This window comes from Scleropages formosus, chromosome 19 (genome assembly GCF_900964775.1).
Source record: "Scleropages formosus chromosome 19, fSclFor1.1, whole genome shotgun sequence".
In the NCBI taxonomy this organism is placed as follows: domain Eukaryota; kingdom Metazoa; phylum Chordata; class Actinopteri; order Osteoglossiformes; family Osteoglossidae; genus Scleropages; species Scleropages formosus.
This window is the reverse complement of record NC_041824.1, coordinates 4656928-4676360: the sequence shown is the minus strand read 5'-3', so window position 1 is coordinate 4676360 and position 19433 is coordinate 4656928. Positions and strand designations below refer to the sequence as shown.

The 19433-nt window shown below is 43.9% G+C and overlaps 1 protein-coding gene across 1 annotated transcript in view; it reads left to right on the top strand.

The window, feature by feature from the left end:
- The first annotated feature begins 379 nt into the window (after positions 1–379).
- The window catches only part of LOC108927614 (piezo-type mechanosensitive ion channel component 2-like), a 99619-nt gene continuing 80565 nt past the window's right edge, over positions 380–19433 (top strand). The window contains exons 1-2 of the mRNA XM_029246222.1: positions 380–968; positions 18199–18294. Coding sequence (XP_029102055.1) covers positions 905–968; positions 18199–18294 — 160 coding nt within the window. The 5' untranslated portion in view covers positions 380–904. The remainder of the gene's footprint in view (positions 969–18198; positions 18295–19433) is intronic.

Below are 19433 nucleotides of genomic sequence, written 5' to 3'. Positions count from 1 at the left end.
CATGCAGCGTGTCTGGGGTTCGAGTCCTGCTTGGGGACCTTTTGGGAGAGACTGGCGTCCCGTCCGGGGTGTGTCTCCTCCCCCTCCAGCCCTGCGTTGCCGGGTTAGGCTCCGGTTCGCCGCGACCCCGCTCGGGAAAAGCGGCTGTAGACACATTTTGTGTGTGTGTGTGTTCTTCATGCTGTCATAGTCTTTGTTGAGGGCTAGAAGCGCTCAGCCCACTGTCGAGGGGGTCACGCCTGCGGCACGCGGAGACGGAGCCACCCCAATGGACCGCCCTGCTCCTCTTCATCTCTGCGCCTTCATTGGCTGATAGAGTTTGCGACTAACTTCTGATTGGGCGTGTCACACGTCAATTAGCGAAAGTGGCTGTATCGTTTTCATTGAAGACGAGCGCAGCGAAGGGAGATTAATTTTGGGAACAGAGATTGCAGCTGTGCAGAAACAGGGACGCGCGAAAAGACAAGAAAAACGCCAATGTTTCTTCTTCCGAATTGCATCGCGGGTTGAATTTTTTTTTTTCCTTTTTGTAAGTTATATTATTATACACATGCGAGCGCGGGCAATTTTGCAAAAAGAAGAAAAGGGGCTCTTCTGAATTCAAGAAACGATCATGTTGAGGAGATCTTGACTTGAAGTTGCGGATTCGGCGAGACCCGCATCTTGACTCGGACCCGCGGCTGCCGGCGGCTTCCGTTCGCCTTCGCACGCCGAGCGGTCACTGGAGCGGCGCCAGGCCATGTGAGGTGGTTCGCCAGCCAGGCAAGGACGATGCTCTTCTCTCCGGACCTGGGGAGCGCCGGGAGCATCGGGAGCGCCGGGAACACCGGGAACGCGGGCGCCTGAACCGGGAGCGCGCTTTGGCTGTTCTCGTCCCCGGCGCCCAGAAGCAGAAGCAGAAGCCATGGCCTCGGAGGTTCTCTGCGGGCTCCTCTTCAGGCTGCTGCTCCCCGTCTGTCTTGCTGCAGGTAAACGGGTTACTTTGAAATTAGCCCTTTTAGTCATCGTGACTCTCTGTGAAACGGATCTAATCAGTGCGGGACCACCGAGAGCGAGAAAGAAAGTAACCCTGTCTTTTTGGGCTGGACAGAGTGAATGACCCTTATTTTTTACATCAGCTCTAAACCAATCACATCACATGTATCGATGAGGTATTTATTTATATAGATAAAAATGATCCATTCGGAATCTACTATTTTTATCGGTGAGAAAAGACCTGCAACTAAATATTAAATAACCCAGTACTCTTGAAGTCTCAAAATGACACGTGTCTCTTAATGCGATATTCAAACAGGTTATTTATCAGTGTAATTTTCGCACACGCTTCCCCAGAAAAGTTATTGAGTGAAATGAATAAAAAAATATTGGTCTTGAATAAATATATGAATGTTTGTATAGCTCTGTAAAATTCTGGATTTAAAAAGTGTATAACAGAAACTGTTTGTAAAGGTGTTCCAGAATATTTAGGTTTCTCTTAATTTACGGTCTTCTTCCGAAGCTCCGTTATAATTCCTCTTCATGTTCGGAATAACAGTCGAGTATATTTTGAAATGACGCACTTTATATTAACATATTCAAATGTAGATGCACTTTGTTTTGACACATTTACTACATTTTTCTGTCTGATTACAAAAAAATGTTACGTTTTTCAGTTTTCGGGAGGAGCTTTTTTTGGTGCTTTAATTTTTAAAAGTACAGGTTTTAACGGGCCACTCATGATGGACGGCTCGCCCTTTGTTACTTTGTGTCATTCGAACCCTTTGTTTGTTACTTTGTGTCGCTTTTGAAGTGCAGTAAAAGTGAGGCCGTCACATTGTTGCGGTAAGAGGCAGCTGCGCACGGAGCGCGAGCCGCAGCCTGGCCGCCACAGCTGGAGCTCGTTCACCTTCATCTTTGCAGGCCTTGCTTTTCCAGATGTTGGCCGCTGGTGCTGCTTTACCAACATCAGGCTTGGGAAAACGGCAAGAGGCTTAAAATTATTATTTACTCATTTAGCCGACGCCTTACTGCCAAGTTTCTTACTGATGTCCCCAGTTCTACAGCTGCTGGGTAATTTTTACTGTATCACTTCATGGTAGGAACTTTGATCAAGTGTACTACAGCAGGAAATGGGATTTGAACCTGCATCCTTCTAGTCCAAAGCGGCAGCTGTAACCAGTACGCCCCCTTGCGCAACATTTTGGAAACTGAATATCAAAATGAAAGCAAAATCTGTGCATCCTTTCAGAAATAAACCACATCTGGTCTCATGTCAGACCTTCTCATATTTCTGGAAGTTTTCGATTTCTAAAGTGGAAGAGTGCTTAATCTGAATGATACAGTTAAAAAGGACCCAGGTGTACAAATGGGTAAATCGGTGTATTGCCTGTTGTTGTACCAGTCTGGCACTGTAAGTCAGCTCATCAAAGATTAATAACAATAGACTGTAGGTAGGTTGGCACAGTGCTTGCTGTGCCCAGGGGTAGTAAAGCCATGGCGTGAAACTCCAGCTGCAAACACAGCTGGCTGCTGTGAATCACAGGCCGGTCCCCCGCCGCCAGCCACGACCCGTGCGTTGTTCCCGCCCTCTTTCTCGGCTCTTCCTGCTGCGATGCCGTACACAGGGATGGGGCACACGGAGCGCTCACCTCCGCAGACACCCTGGTACACAGGGTCCTCGCTGTGCCGTGCTGATGTGGACCATAAAGGTGCATCGTATAGCAAAATAATGCACAGCAGGGTTGTTTCTCCCCGTATCGCACTCATTTTCCTCCGTTAACCCCCTCCACTGATAAATGTAGTCATCACAGAGTACTCATAAACCAGTTAGTTATTTTTAAACATTTTGGACATTTTTCTAGGGGAAAAATATTTACGATGCTGTACATACATTATGGTACCGATATGCGTTGAATGCAGTCGTATCAGGAAGCAACAAATGCATCTGTGCTGCTGTAGAACATGCACAGAGTCCCGCACTGCAACATAGATATAAAGGCACAGTGTTTTCTTCACCTTTTCATGGTCATAAAAAGGTCATTTTCAGTTGAAAATCTAACATCGGGCTTTGTATTGTGTAATATTTCCATGTACAGCCCCAGCAACACATCTGTAGGGTAACTCTTGTAGCAAGAAATGGTTGTAAATATTGAGCAATGTGTGTGTGAAACGGTGTATAGCGTGACTCGCTGCGGGGACACTGTTTTTATTCACTTTCCACCTTGCCACAAAAACCAGCTCGCTGCAGGATCATTTACCGTGTTTTGGCACGAACTATGCCTCCAGAACAATGGGAGGATGCTGTAGTGTTTGCACTCCTGCGGAAAGCATTGCGGTGTACAAAATACAGTTATTTCAAAGTACGGTTTTAACGAGGGAGTTATTGATCATCTTCTGCGTGAATAGGCTGCGTAGACGTGCCCTCTAGTTTGTTGTGAAGAAGGCAGCCAGATTTCCGCTGCAGCGCCTGTCCAGGAAAACAGGAAAGAAGAAGCGGCGGAGAACAATGAGGAGCGCTGCCCACGACGCTCGCAGTTCTAACAGAACGCAGATGGACCACATTACCGGGACCTTGGTTTAATGTTTGCTTTTCTGATGTTCCTTCGCCCGAAAGGTCTGTTCTGCCCGTGGATCTGGAAGTAGGCTGATCCAAGCTCGGTTTACGACATTTTACAGACAAATTATTCACACGAGCGTGTGTACAAACAATTGAAAGTGTTTTGAATGAGTTTAACGGGGCGCTTCAAACTCACCGAAAATTAATAGGAGAAAATATAGTGACAATCAAGTGTTCTCTGTGTATTTCTTTTGTGACCTCCCAAATCATAAGGGCAAACACACTTTTGGAAAAAACGCACGTTGAATCAGAGCAAAGTAAAGCGCGGGACACTGTTTGGGCAAGCGGCACCGGGTCCATATGGTTTTGGTTTACGGTTTTGTGTGATCAGAGTGTGAACCGAGAACCCTGAAATGCAGCAAAGTGGCACTACTGTAACTGTGTGTCCAGTCTTTCACACTGAATTTTACTACTTTCACTGTAACTTTAGGTACTGTTCAAAAGCAAGCGAGTAAATTTCACTTTTTCGTACACGGCCTAAGAAAACTGACACTGAAGGAGAAAAAGTATTTTGGTTTTGACACTGTCACTGTAATACAGGCAGTGCCCGGGTTACGAACATCTGAGTTACATACAACCTGTAGTTATGAACCACCACTTGTAAAGCCTATTATATTAAAAATTTGAGTTACATACAATGATTCGTAATAACAAACGGCGCTACTTTTCAATGTCCATCAAAACATTGCGGGTCTACAGCGGTTCGTCGGCTCGTGATCTCGATGTAGGACAAAGATTTCCTTCTTTTTAGTTGGACCACGTTGCTGTTAACGGTGTCTCGTCTGTTACTGTATTTAGCTTTAATCTTTTTGTTTTTACCCTCCTAATAATGGAGCATGTAAAAGGCTCTGTCCCGGTGTGTGTGTGTGTGTGTGTGTGTGTGTGTCTCTCTCTCAATACTGTACTAATATTTTTATTCTTTTAGTTACACTATTATTAATTTGTAATATTGTATTACGATAAGAAGGGGTGCGGTGGCGCAGTGGGTTGGACTGCAGTCCTGCTCTCCGGTGGGTCTGGGGTTCAAGTCCCGCTTGGGGTGCCTTGCGGCGGACTGGCGTCCCGTCCTGGGTGTGTCCCCTTCCCCCTCTGGCCTTACGCCCTGTGTTGCCGGGTAGGCTCCGGTTCCCCGTGACCCTGTAGGGGACAAGCGGTTCTGAAAATGTGTGTGTGTGTGTGTGTGTGTGTGTGTGTGTGTATTACGATAAAGATGTTTTATTCTATCTGGAAGTGTTTTAATGTTTTTATGTATAGAAAGGTACACGATATACTAAGACAAACATTTGACTAACGGATGTTAGATATGAACCGTACCGAACTGTTCTGACTTACGTACAAATTTGACTTAAAAACAGACTTAGGAACGGAACACGTTCGTAATCCGGGGGCTCCCTGTAGTTTTCTTATAATAATTGCAGAGAGAGCTACATGGATGCCTACAAAATACACATCACCGCAGGTCATCTGTTTGGGTGCCAGAGAGCAACATGAGGACATGACACCGCATCCCAACGTGAGCTGGAGGTTCAAAGGCAGAATTTCTGTTTGCCAGAATGGACTGTATTCATACATGGATGGGATGGTAAAGTACAATACCTGCAACTATGAAAATTAGTTGTGTTTTACAGGTATTGTGGTTGAAGGTGGGCCAGTGAGCTGTTTGATTCATTGACAAAAATTACCATGTTTTGTGTGAATCCCCTGTGTTTTGTGGTACAGTGGGCCCCATTCACTCAGCAGTACAGAGATTCATACTTAAGGAAAAAAAATGGAGAATTGATATTATTAGCTTGAAGTTTCAAAGAACAATCAATGTAGGCATTTTTTTTTTTTTAAAAAAAAAAAAAAAAAAGCTACTGCAGTTATATGCAAATTAAATTATCAAGGGCATTCCCGTTCTTTAAAAATGGCCAAATGTGAAGGTAAAATGCTTGTTCTGTGAGACACAGCCAAACAGGGTAGTAGATCACAGCTATTTATCACAAAGCCGGCTTGAAAATGTGTTTCCGCAAGAAATCTGAAGGCTCACGTCTGCTGTTTTTGATTTATGCCGTTGATCGCAATGTGGGTCCTACAGCTCCAGGAAAGGCCTTACTAGCGGAATGCCAGTAGCGCTTAAGGTTCTGTAAATCAGTGTTTCTGAAAATGCAGTCATCTCTAGGTTGGAGGAGTACTTGTTAGTTTGTAGGGTGGTTCTTTCAATTCTTGTGGTTTTTTTTTTTTTTTTCTTCTCCTAAAATATAAACTAGCCGCATAATGCTGGCTGGGAAATGACTGGATTTTTCTCACCACTGATAAATAACATATATTTTTCTATTACATTACCAGTTATTTCTTCTGTCCCCTCCTAAATTCATCCCGTTTTTTGCTTACAAATCTGTTTGTCTATTTATTTCTGTAATTTAATCTCTGCAGTGCAGCAGCATTCAACATCCACACAGCAATTTCTGTAGCTTCTCTTGGGGGAGTTAATATAGTTTTCCTTTGTTCATCCCTTCATTATTCACTCATTTATATTTCAGATATTTTGTGTGTACACATTGCTCTCATACAGTGGGGTCTCGTACAATGAAGACCCACCACAGCAGCAAATGAACCTATATCCCCTTTCTCCATCCATCCATCAGGAGGATCTTCCCATAAAGGCTCTTTTTTTCTCTCCTGACCTTTAATCTCTTATACGCTGAAGGAATTTCTCTTGATCCTGCACTCTGTCCCCTGTGAGATGATGTCCACGTATCCTGCTCACCTTCCTCGTTCCAGGACCAGGGACAAAACAGAGTCGATAGAGTGAAATGCTCAAAGTACCGTAGTACTCGCTTCTCCTCTGCTCTTCTTTAGCAGCTGGCTTTTTTTCTAAACCTTTTAATTACCTCCTCGTACCTTACCTTAACTTACCCATTCAGTGAGTGGTCTTTTAAACATCCTTTTAGAGCCCCCCCCCCCCCCCCCCCCCCCCTTCCAAAAGCGGATAATATTCAGTCATTGTCTTAGTGTCTTATTTACCGTGATTCCTATTTATATGAGGAGACTAACCAAACATAACATTTATAATAGCAATACTACACTTAGACAAAAAGTATTATGTTTCTTGGTTTAATCATTGTCGGTTATGTACATATTTTTCATTTCGCCGTTTAGCTAATTTTAGGTGAACAAACCTCCTTACACAGAATGAACCATGATTCCATTATGTGACGAATCAGTGTATTTTAAGAGAGAAAATGGAGAAATGCTGAATTTATTTTACTTTTTAAATGTTACCTTTAAAAAACCTTCACATTATTACGTATGAAGTATTTTAATAGTTTTCACCACTATTCGATAAACCCCAGTTGCTACGGCGTGCCCAGGTGAGGGTCTCTCTGAATGGGGGCAGCAGACATTCTGATTTGCTCCTTCAGTTCTAATTGTCACTGGTCTTTGTCTATTAATTGATAAACTCATTTTAATCTCATTAATTAATAGTTGCGAAGGACAAGAGTTACGGTCTCTGAATTCGCAGCACATTTTTATTTAATGCTTTTTCTGTCATGGTGCAGTCAGGTCAATTAGGGTTGCTAACCCTAGTAGTACAGCGGCTCAGTGCCAAAGTGGTATTGTGTACTATGGTACAGTTAAATGACTTGCAATATAAAGGTTGATAATTGAAGGTCTTGGAACTTTTTTTTTTTTAATTTAAAATTCTTCATTATTAAAAGGAGACTAAGGTGGTTTCATGCTGTGCTGGGACACATTTCTCCTTTGTGTTTACATTTAAATTTATTGATTTAACAGATGCTTTTCTCCAAAGAGATGTACATCTTATAGAAAACACAATGTGTTCATTACATGAGCAGGAAGAGACACTTAGATGCAGACGTGTGATTCTTAAGTGCGGTTAGTTTGTTTCTTTCCACCATATGAACCAACGTTCATCACACGAGTAGCTGCATAAAACTTTATCTGAACATCCATGACTCCTGATCGCCTTCCTAGACTTTTTTTTTTTTTTTTTTTTTTTTTTTTTTTAAAAGATGCATCTAAACATTTACAGTACATTACAGGAGTAGCTGTGTAAAGACCTGGGCATCATCTTAAAGTTGTGGTGGATTAACTTAGGTGATGGGAGAAGTGAGTCTGGAAGAGAGGAGTTTTCGGACCCTTTTTAGATATGGGCAGAGATTCAGCAGTTCTGAGTGAGAGGGGGAGGTTGTCCGTGAACCTTCGTGCTTTACGTTTCTTGCGTGGGACCACCAAGCGGGCTGATGTGGAAGGGAAAAGCACTTTTTTTTTTTTTTTTTTTTTTTTTTTTTTAAGGAAGAAAATTTATGACAGAAGAGGACTTATCAAACACAATCCAGTTGTGGACTCCTCTGCTCCCGTTGGTGAGCGGGGACCACGTATCTCATCGCAGTGCCGCTGCTCAGTGTGTCTTTATTATTTCAGACATATCGCCCTTTGCAATTTGCTCAATGAGCAGCTCATTCGCTTTGCTCTTATTGCCACATCCTGAGCTGAGAAAGGTTTTGTTTGTCCAGCCTCAGGATGTGTACGCACACTGTAAACTTTCTGTAGAAGTAGGTCATAAATTAAGGTGTAAGTGAGTGTCGAGCACTGAGTCATGTTTGTACCGGGTCGCGTTGCTGTCCTGCGGAGGCCACACGTGTTCGTATTGCTGGAATCAAAGGCAAATATTTGGAACTCCCCCCCCCCCCCCCCTCCCCGTCACACTTCATGAGATCAGGTAGATATTTTCTTAATTTTTTTTTTTTTTTTTTTTTAATTTAAATTACATGCATTTTTGCAATTAAAAAATTATAGTCCAATGATGCAAATGCTCATCTTTTGCATAAATATTCTGTACAACTGTTATGTTCAGTGTACGTTTCCCTTCTTGCAACATTTGTCTGATTATTACATTTCCCTTTTTGTTTTTAATTTTTTTTTTCAAAGTTCAAATAGCTTATTAAATCAGTTAAATCAACTTTTAGGGGTGTGAAGTAACCTTTTTTCATTTTTTTAATCCACTGTTTATTTTTTAATCATGTTTCTCTCATTTTCTACTCTAACAATAAATGTTTAAGAACAAGGTTTTAATGAAGTTTAGTTAATTGCTCTGTATTGCAACTGTAAGTTGATAATGTTTGTTAGTCAAAGTGTGGCAGATCCACTGTGAAAAAGTTGAACCAGAAATCACTGCGACACTAAAAGCCCACGGAGCAACATTTTGTCGTGTTTCGCTCGCAGATTTTCGCACGACGTTGCCTCTGCAGGGCTTCGCTTTGAGACTCTCTACTTTTTTCTTATTTCTCGTCTCTCCTCCTGCGGCGTGTCGAGCAGCACAGTGAGACCTTTCATGCCCAACTTATCTTTGCCGTTTCCTGCGAGTGATCTGCCAGCGTCGGACTCGGTGCATCGAGGCCTCTTGGCCCGCACTTGATAAACATTTCTTTTTCCCGTGAGGAGTCAGACGGAGACGTCCGACTGCAAGCAGGCGAATGTGACGCGTCTTAAACGGCGCCGTTTAACTAGAGGAAAGAGAAATGCACGTTGTTTCACAGCCAAAGTTCTGAGAAAGTGCAAATCATGAGAAGATTACATTTATCTGACGTTTTGCCGCAAAGCAACTTGCGATGTTAAAGTACCTCCGATTATTTACTCATTTATATAGCTGGCTAATTTTACTGGAGCAATTTTTGGGGTACGAACCTTGTTCAAGGGTACTACAGCTGGTCGGTGGGATTTGAACCTGCGACCTTCAGTTTGAAATGCAGCAGCTCTAGCCACTACGCTGCCAGCTGTCCCCAGATGTTCCGAAAGGTCACGTGAAGCTCAGCGCCTTCAGAGTAGCGAGGAGAAACATTTGGTGATTCGCTCAGAGCTTTGGCTGCTCCTCCTAGGGCGGTGTGTTTAAGTACACAAGACACTCGGTGAATCTGCTCCGCAACACCTTCAGGATCTGATCACTTCCCATCCGCCCAGCAGGAGGGCTGTGCTTGTCTACCTCTGGTGCTTGATGGTCCTACTCATAAGGATCTAAAGCCAAATGTCTGCAGGTTTATAGTTTTGGTGGAAATGGCTGCCTTTGCCCTCAGAGCTGCTGAATCCTTGTCGCCATTCATCTCTTACAGAACCGTTTCTATCCAGATCTCCCGACAGCTTCATAAAATCTCATTACACCATCTGTCAGGATCAGCTCTGTGTTTCCTAACAGTTCTGAAGGCAGCTGCTCGTTTGATGTGCTCCAGCAAAAACAAATATGAACGAATAAATATAATTGTACTCTGGCCGTTCCATGGGGAGGGTGGGCGGGCAAGCTGTGTCAGCGGTTTTCAGTTCATACACACTTGTCCATCCTGCGGGTCCAGGGCCAGACGAATGAATATCCACAGCTTGCAAACTGGTGACGGTTCAAAATACCATGGTGTTAAACCACTGGAAAGCAATCTGGTCACGTTTGGGCTCCTTCCTGCTTTTCCACAAATCATAGTGCTGATAAAGGTCACAAAAACAAACAGTGAAAATATTTATATCTATATTTACTTTGACTAAAGTATCATTAGAGTAATTTATTAAATCAAAGTACAAGATTTCAGTTCACGTTTATAGAGCTTTTCTACAGCTACTTTGTTACCCAAACTTTTAATGACCTACATCCTGAAAATAGTCCTCTTGATGTTTTTCACTTCTTTTATAAAATAATGCCCGTTGAATTTGAAAATAAACTACTCTTCAGTAACATTTAGCAAATAGATATTAGGCAGTTACAAGCAGCATTTTTTCCTTTAACCTTTAATTGTAGTTCCAGTTCCAGTGAGATCCTTAAGTAGCTCTTCAAAAATGTTGAAACGTTTATTTTAACCAGGTTATTAACATTTAATTTTAATTTTGTAGCATTTATTACTCAGTCATTTCTTTAAGGATTTTACACATTTCTTTACCTAATATATCATTCATTGATTTTTCACGATCAGTATCTGCTTGGCTGCTGCTGTAGGGTCCTGGTGGTCAGGAACGATCCCAGAAACCATCGGTATGAGGCAAGATCTACCCCGGATGGGATGTCACTCCATCGCAGCGAAATCTCTAATACGCTCATATATACAGAAACGCACACAAATAGGCAATGTCGAGTCAGCAATCTACCTGAAATACAGGTCTTTGTACTGTGGGAGGAAACCAGAGCAATTAAAGGAAACCCACATGAACAAGGGAGAACATGCAAACTTCACATAGTTAGATATTGAACCTACGTCTGAGCCCACAGCCCAGGAGGCTTGAGGCACCGGTACTGACTGCTGCACCACAGTAAAATCAACACTGCGCAACAGTGTTTACCTGAACATATGAGTGCAGGAGAAGGGGAACAGGGATTATTATTATTATAATTATTATTATTGCTTTGTTTTATGACACATGGAGTTGTGAGTTCCAAGTTGACTGAGCTTTGAACAAGTTGAGAGATGTGTGGTTGGGGAGGCCTGGAGAACAGTTGTGTACACAGACGCTAAAGTGTGTGTGTGTGTGTGTGTGTGTGTGTGTGTGTGTTCTGTTGGCCGGACAGAAGCCAGAGATTTGCAGAATGTGGGTTTTGCTGCTGAAACAAAAGATCGATTCACCAGTGCAGAAGGGCGTCTCTGGGCCTGTGCGTCTCACAACGAGCAAGTGGTTAGCACACTATTCCTTTCAAAAAATATATATACTGTATATTTTAATTAATTTAAAAAAATCAGTCTATCCTTTTTTCTGTCATCCCTTCTCAGAAGGAGAAATAAAATGTATTACTGACTAACTGGCAACGGTAATGTCATACATTGATCATTCTGGTGTTCATTTATATTCGGCTTAATTATATATATTAATTTTCTGTACATGCCACAGTAAGCAGGAGAAACGTATTTTTGAACTCTTTGCTGTGAGCTGTAATTATTACAATTGCCATGAACTTTTTTTAGTGTAGTCAAATTATTTTGTCTCAGTATTTTGTAATTTTTGTGAATCCCAATGGTAAAAATGAACATTTAATGCCTTTTGGTTAATAGATTCCCCGCTGTGTCGTAGAAAAGCTTCAGCTCCACGACTTGCTTTTTCTAACAACAAACAGCACTAAAGAATCATTTAAAATTAGTAACTCAACGCAGGAGAATCGAGAGCCGCGGCCGCCTGATGACTGACGGCACGTCCACGGCAGCATCTTGGGCCGTGAGACGCAGAGCAGCGGTAACCATGTGTCACAAAAAAAATTTGTAAAAATCTTTGCTGATTCCATGGTAACTAAAATATGTAGGACATATTTTGTTTATGGTTAATATGTTTATTATGTCCTGAGATCACTTTTATTACTGGAAATGTGAACGCTTTTTTTTTTTTTTTTTTAATTATCCGTTGCCTTGAAAAATTGTTACTTTATTTACATAATATTAGCTTTCAAGGGACTTCCCCTGTGCTGAAGCGCTTATGAAATGAAGGCTGCTGTAAAAGTGCGCTGTGAACACGGAGGAACGCGGCTCTGGCGCTCGGGGTTTTTCCTCAGCTGATTACAGGGCGAGCGACGCCAGTCAGCGGGTTGTTGGTTCACGTCCCGGGAAGCCTTTACCGTCATGCCTTGAGAAAACGGGAGAGGCTCCGAGACCCCGGCGCGGAGCCAAGATTGGCAGCGTGTCGATCCATCGACACCTGTAGTAAAGATGGTAATAATGGTGTGTTATTAGCAGGTTGGCAGGAACGTGTGCGATGCGTCTCGAACACACCTGTGCGTGCAGGACTAACTGCAGATGCACCACTTTACAGCAATCACACACACACACACACACAGACAGACAGACTCTCTTCTGGTGCTCCTACATGCTTTCACCGGTCAGATGTTAAAGAGTGAAGTTTTATAGATACGTCACTTTATTTAGACACTTTAAGCGTTTTAAAATGTTTCGGAGAGAAAAAAACTTCGTATTGAAAACGGCATTTCATCGGTTCAACAGAAATGTTCAGAGAAGTGAAGAAGGGGCCCTAGACGTCCTGGCTGCTCCTTTCCGTTAGTGACAGCTGCAGAGGATGCTGGGAGATGCCTTTGGGAGAGATGCTCATCTCCATTGGCATTTAATGCTGCCTGCAGTAGAGGTTTCTCTCAAATACCCTGGTATTTCGGTGTAAATTACAAGTCGTCTTCTGTGCACTTTATGATTCCAGTAGGGTATTTATTGGGTTCCCGTCTCTCCTGGCTGCGTCACTTCCATCACCAAACCTAACCCTGGTGCCCGTGCCTATGGCCACTCTGTTTACTTGCTCCCACAATTGTTTACTTTGTGAAGTAAACAGGGTATTCCATCTGCGGCGTTGCTCCCTTTTCCACGATGTGTCACGCCACGTCTTTATTCGAGGCGTCACGGTGGCACACCGAGTAGTGCTGCTGTCTCGCAGAACCTGGGTGGTGCAAGAGGACAGGGGTTCAATCCCCACTCAGTCTGTGTGGAGTTTGTGTTCTCCCTGTGTCTGTGTGGGTTTCCTCTGTGTGCTCTGGTTTCCTCCCACACTCCAAAGGCATGCTGTTCGGGTTCCCCCATAGTGTGTGAGTGACAGAGAGAGAGAGAGAGAGAGAGAGAGAGAGAGCATGTGTGTGTGCTCCACTGATGTATGGATGAGTGACCCAGTGTAAGTCACCACAGTAAATAAGGTGTGTGGGCTGATAACACTACATAGAGTTCACTGGAAGTCACTTTGGAGAAAAGTTTCTGCAAAATAAATAAATGTATTCCTGGGCCCCATTTGACAGCTTGGCGGGATGTGACGGTTGAAGCGGGGAGGCAGGTTCAGCTGTAGGGCAGGCGAAGCAGTGGGGCGGGGGGTGAACTCTGCAGTTCTTCCCTCCTCTGAGATTTCAAGGTGTCGTAGATATTGACGACTAGAACCGTCGAGCTGCGCACGTCATACCGGGAAAGGGGACTTCGTTTCAGAATTCATTGCCATATCTGGAGCCACCTGTAATGTCAGCAGGTGGTCAAGACCCGTGTCTCCATCAGACCGACCTCTTGCGACTGGTGTCCCGCATCTGTTCCGCTGGGAGATGTTGGCGCATCACCTTGTCCACGAGTGGAAAGGGCTCATGGAGGCGTCAGGGTTCCAGCAGTGCCACGCACGCTGCGTCCCTCCCTCATCCCGAGCAGATGTCCCACAAAAAAGCCCTTCAGTCGGAGCAGTGATGTATGTGCCGTAAGGAGTAAAAACAGTATTAAAGTCATTGAGTGGAATAGAAAACAGATGTGCAGCCAAGGCTTTGAAAGCATTTTTGTGCAGCGGTTTGGATCAGCAAACCTGACTGCAGCCCGATGGACGGTTGGAGCGGACATGCTGACCCCACCGTGAGGGTTCTAGGGTGCGGGCAATAAGAGCAGTTTACGCTCAACATCTGCGTGTGGACATGAGTTCAGCATTATTTGGGTTGACCCGTCCGACAGACATCCTCTACTGATTGCAGGACTCGCTGTAGGAAGTGAAAATACACATTTACGTTCATTCACTTAGCTGATGCTTTTCTTCAAAATCACTTACAATGGTAGATTTTTTTGCCCATTTCTACAGCTGAATATTTTTTTTTTTTTTTTAATTGGAGCAATTTTAGAGTAAATACCTTGCTTCAGGATACTCCAGCTGGAGGTGGGATTTGAACCTACGACCTTTGGGTCCAAAGGCAGCAGCTCTAACCACGACAGTTACCTTTAATATAAACTTTTGCCACACAGTGCTGTCAGAAGAGGAAGTCTGACGAACTCTTGGCGGTTTGTGTTAAGTTCGTGATATAAGCGCGCGATACCGTGTGTGTGTGTGTGTGTGTGTGTGTTCAGTGCTGTGTGAAAGTATGTGAACCCCTCGTGTCCCTTTAGATTGAAGTTTATGGTAATTTAATGAAAATCAGTCTTTTGTTATTTGACACAGTAGGTGTGTAAAGATCAATTCCATGTGTTGAGAGGAAATCATGTGTGTAGCAGAAACACAGTAGTAGTGCAGGTGTAAAAATAAGTGAACCCCAAGTTGCTTTGGTTAAACCAAGTAGGTAGAATCGGGGTGTAAATCATAGTCATTATTCATTTTATAAATTTATTTGAATATTTTATGCAGGAAGCATGACCTTCCCTGTAGAGTTCACATACTTTCAAGTAGCTGTGTGTGTGTGTGTGTGTGTGTGTGTGTGTGTGTGTGTGTGTGTGTGTGTGTGTGTGTGTGTGTGTGTAATAAAGAGTAATGACTAACGTCCAAAATTCAATGTTTATTCATTTATGTGGTGCATCTTTCAGTGATGTACAGTGATTACTTTTGTCTGACACTTTAATCCAAGGTTCATGCAAACTCCATAGATTCTGAGTCGCACCTGAACCCAGGTCTGCAGTCTGTCTCTCCCTGTGTGACTGATACACTTTTGTTTGCTTTGAGTTGTAAGTCGGGTAAATAACTGAGCCGCAATACATCAGCGCTACCCGCTGCGCCACCGTGCCTCCCAATTAGGAAGTTAAACGGATATTTACTACATTTACTATTTCCTGGTGTGGTACCGCTACACAGAACGTGGTGAAACTCTGCACTGATTAACTCCTCTCCTTAAACAACTACTGAAGGTCTTTTCGTGCAGGATAAACAGTTTGCTGTGGTCAGGAGAAGACCGGAGTGGGACAGCTGGCAGTTGAGCTCCTCAGCCAGAGTCTTGAATAATATTTTTATTTAATCTTTTTTTTTTTTTTTTTAATTCCCGAAGCCAAAACTGTGGGTTTCAATTCAACAGTTGCGGGGAAAACGTGTCTCCGACACCACTTTCCGCAGCTGGTCTGAGGAGATGAACCATATGGACACAGAAGCTCCAGTGTGTGTTCTCCTGCGGAAGGTGAGGGAGCAGGAGCCAATGTAGAGCCGCCTGGTGGGCGAAAGTGCGGAGCATCAGGACGATTCACCGGAACGCACGCATGCACGCGGCCCAAGCAGCCCTCCACACCCTCTGAGTCACAGATGAGGCTCATTGGTATACGGGTTCGACTCCCGGGTCTCAGGGTCCACCTGGAGGTCACTCAAACCTCCAGTGTTCTCGGTGGAAATGGGCACTAGAGGCACAAGCTGCTGGAATGCGGGGTGGAGGCGCTGTCATCAGGTTCCGGAAGGAGTTTTGTTCACGGGCCTCAATAAATGTTCTTCTTGCTCCCTTTTCTTTGAGCGTGCGCACGCGCACACACACACAAAATAAAGCATCACTTTAAGAGACGCATTTCCCTCGTTTTTAACCCACAGGTTCCAGTAGAGAGCGTGTGTTGATGACGCTAGTGTTCGCTGACGGTAATCGTCCCCCCCCCCAGGGAGCTCGGTGCGGCTCCGGTGGAATAGAGCTCATATATGGGGTGGGCGGCCGAGGGTCCCTGCGGAGTAGTCCCGGAAACTGGCACTTGGCGGAACCGTCCGTAACGTGGGGCGGGGGGCAAAAACGTAGGCTGGAATTCGGTCGATGAGCACGTATCGTTGATAACTCATCCTTATTCCCTCCGCTCCGCCCTCAGAATACCGCGCCGTCTGCATTTTTCGACGGAAATTAGTTACCGAGTCATGAAAAATTTACGTAAAATGGAGTCGACGCCCCTGAGATACGCCCACGGGCTACGGGAATTTCACTGGATAAGGCCTTCCGCTTATATGATACTGCTCCTCTGGCTTGAGAGGCATTTCTTCGCTTTCACGAGGAACGAGTTTGGATTTTGCTCCTCCCGGCAGCTTCTAGACCCAAGTCACCGTGAGCTGCTCTTCTCAGTTATGATTTTTCTCGTTCTGCGTTGTTCTCACCATCCATCAGCCCTTGTTCCCTAGTTTCACCTCTTATAATGATCAGTGATCACGTCCCCGTTTGGACTGTCCAAACCATGTCCACTTGTCCACCGAGTGTCACTTCGTCCACATTGTTTTCGTTGATTTCTTTTCCCTTTACTGTTTTGATTTCATTTTTTTAATAGATCAAATGGATGAACTCATGAGCGTTTATGTGACACGATGGTCACATGAAAGTATGTAATTGTTTGCAGTGTACAGTCTGTAGTAGCTACTTGTTTTCATTGATTTCTTTGGTCTTTACTGTGTTTTAATTAAAGATGAATTAACACTAAAATATTGAGTATCATACATACGTATGTATGTACGGTACATAATGGCTACGAAAGAGCTGAAAGAGTGCAGGTAGAAAGTCATATGGTATTACAGGCTAATTAATGAAGGGAAACGGTTTTAATAACAATGTATTTATCATAATTAACTGTTGAAGGAATTGTTGCTGTATCTGGATTTGATGGTATTTTAGTATAAACGTGTGTCGGTTCTGGGGTTCAGGAATCCATACATGGTATTTACGTTTTTACATCCATTTACGAGAATTTATATTAAAAAAGGCTTTTCAGGGATTAATTACGTTTGTAAGGCAGGGAAAACTAACACAATTTGCTTTTTTTTGTTCTATGTGTTACATTTTGGCAGCTGGAAGGTAGCGGTTGGATTGCAGTTACTATGTACCATGTTAGTGTTGTAAGGAAAAACACAAGAGAGGAAAATCAGACGTGTGTGTGTGTGTGTGTGTGTGTGTGTGTGTGTGTGTCTGTCCCCTCCAAGGAGGCATCACAGCCTGTCACGCTGCAAGATGATCCAGAATGAGTCGCCCTGAAAAATGTTGTTGGAACATGAACTAAATTGCTATTTATGACAGTGTGGTTTTCCAGGTTGTTATGAAATCTCAGTGTGTTAATTCCCAGTGGGCCTGTTGCTAAAGAATCTCTGGCACATGTACATTAAAGTCATTAAACATGGTTAATTAATGGAATTCATTCCCAGGAAGTATGTTTCATGTGCCAGTGAATGGAACGTATGGTAATATCATTATTAATCAGCAGTACAAATTGATAGTTTTCTGTTTTTATGGGTAATCTGTGCAGCTTACATTTATTTATTTATCAGACTCTTTTCTCCAAAGCGACTTCCACTGAACTCTACGTAGTGTTATCAGCCCACACACCTTATTTACTGTGGTGACATACACTGCTAGATACCCTACTTACACTGGGTCACTCAATACATCAGTGGAACACACACACACTCTGTCACTCACGCACTATGGGGGAACCTGAACAGCGTGTCTTTGGACTGTGGGAGGAAACCAGAGCACCCGGAAGAAACCCACGCAGACACGGGGAGAACATGCAAACTCTACACAGGCTGAGTGGGGATCAAACCCATGTCCTCTCACCCCACCCAGGCGTTGTGAGACAGCAGCACTACTCGCTGTACCACCGCCTTTTGCTGTAATACACACACACACACACACACACACACACACACACACATTTTCAGAACCGCTTGTCCCATACGGGGTCACGGGGTTCGCTGTAATACTTAATGGCAAAACATTTTGTCCAAAGAAGAGAGATGCGTTTGCATGGTTTACACAGGCTGGTTTATTAGCACTTGGAAGGTGAGTTGTGTCCCGGTGGCCAAAGTTGGGGGATTTGTTTCACGTGATTTTTTTTTTTTTTTTTTTAAACAGTATTTCATGAGTGTAAGTAGCTGTGATTTTTGTCTTATTAATTTTCCCCCCTCTCTTTTTGCTTCTGCAGCGTGTTTGTTCCGCTACAATGGGCTGTCTTTCGTCTACCTCGTCTACCTCCTGCTCATTCCCCTTTTCGCGGAACCATCCAGAACGACGATGCGGGGTAGGAGTTTTCTGTGCCTCCTTTGTTACAGTCGGCCGCTATTTGCGATGGGGCCCCTCGGCAAAATGCATGAACATCTTCCTTCCACCTTAACCGTCAAAAACAGCATTATAGTTGCGGTTTATTTTGGGAGTGGCGACAAACATTTGCAAAATACACTTTAAAAGATCATATTTAACTTTTTTTCCTATTGTAATATTTTTTCGGGCAACTGGATTTGCACCGATTCATTTTAAAATACTAGCGAATTAAAAATGGGATAGAAATTGAAATGTGCTGTATTGAATTGTGTTGAACTTGCTGTCAATGGAATCGCAGCATGGTAATAGACATTATTAATGTCAGCTACTTACTGCATGTAAAGGGGCAAAAGGTGAGATACACCTTGTTTTACCTGGATTTTTTTTTTTTTAGTCAAGTAGTTAAGGTTCTTTGGCAAAATCCTGAGCCTGTGGTGTAAAACATGTCATCTCAAGGCTGGACATGTGTGATGACACTGCAGTAAATTTACTCCACTGACTCCTCATCTTTGTTTTTTGTCATGTAAAGTGAGTAAGGTGAGATATTGGGCAGAATTCAGTAATCGCACTTACATGTGTCTGCTTATCATTTCGGAATAGCCGTGTGTGTACCGTGATTTGTCCAGAGGAAGCTGTGGTGATGAAATGCTCTCTCACTCACACACACACACACACACACACACACACACACTAATCCCATGGAGTGTGTGCCCGACCGTATGTAAGTAATGTCTTAAAACGGTTGAACTGTGACAGCGAGGAGGCTCTCGGGACCCGATCGCAAAGTGCATGAGTTCGCCTCCCTTTCCGCCCGACGCCGAGTCGGAGCACAATGAGGTATTGAGTGGAACTGTGCAGGGGGGGAACCGGCCCACGGGCCCACTGAGTCCTCGCTCGGTCCTCTCGCTCGGTACGGACGCTCCCCGTCTGCGCACTTTCACACAGCAGCTACGCTCCCCCCAGTGTTGCAGTGGGTCACGGGTTCAGAGTCCCTCGTTGCGAGTGTCAGTAGTCCATCACAAGAGCTTTATGGCGCGCGCTCTCTCTCTCTCTCTCACACATAGAAACGGTGAAACGGTCCCAGAGAGGAGCTGTGACCCCGCTGGCTTTGCGGTGCTC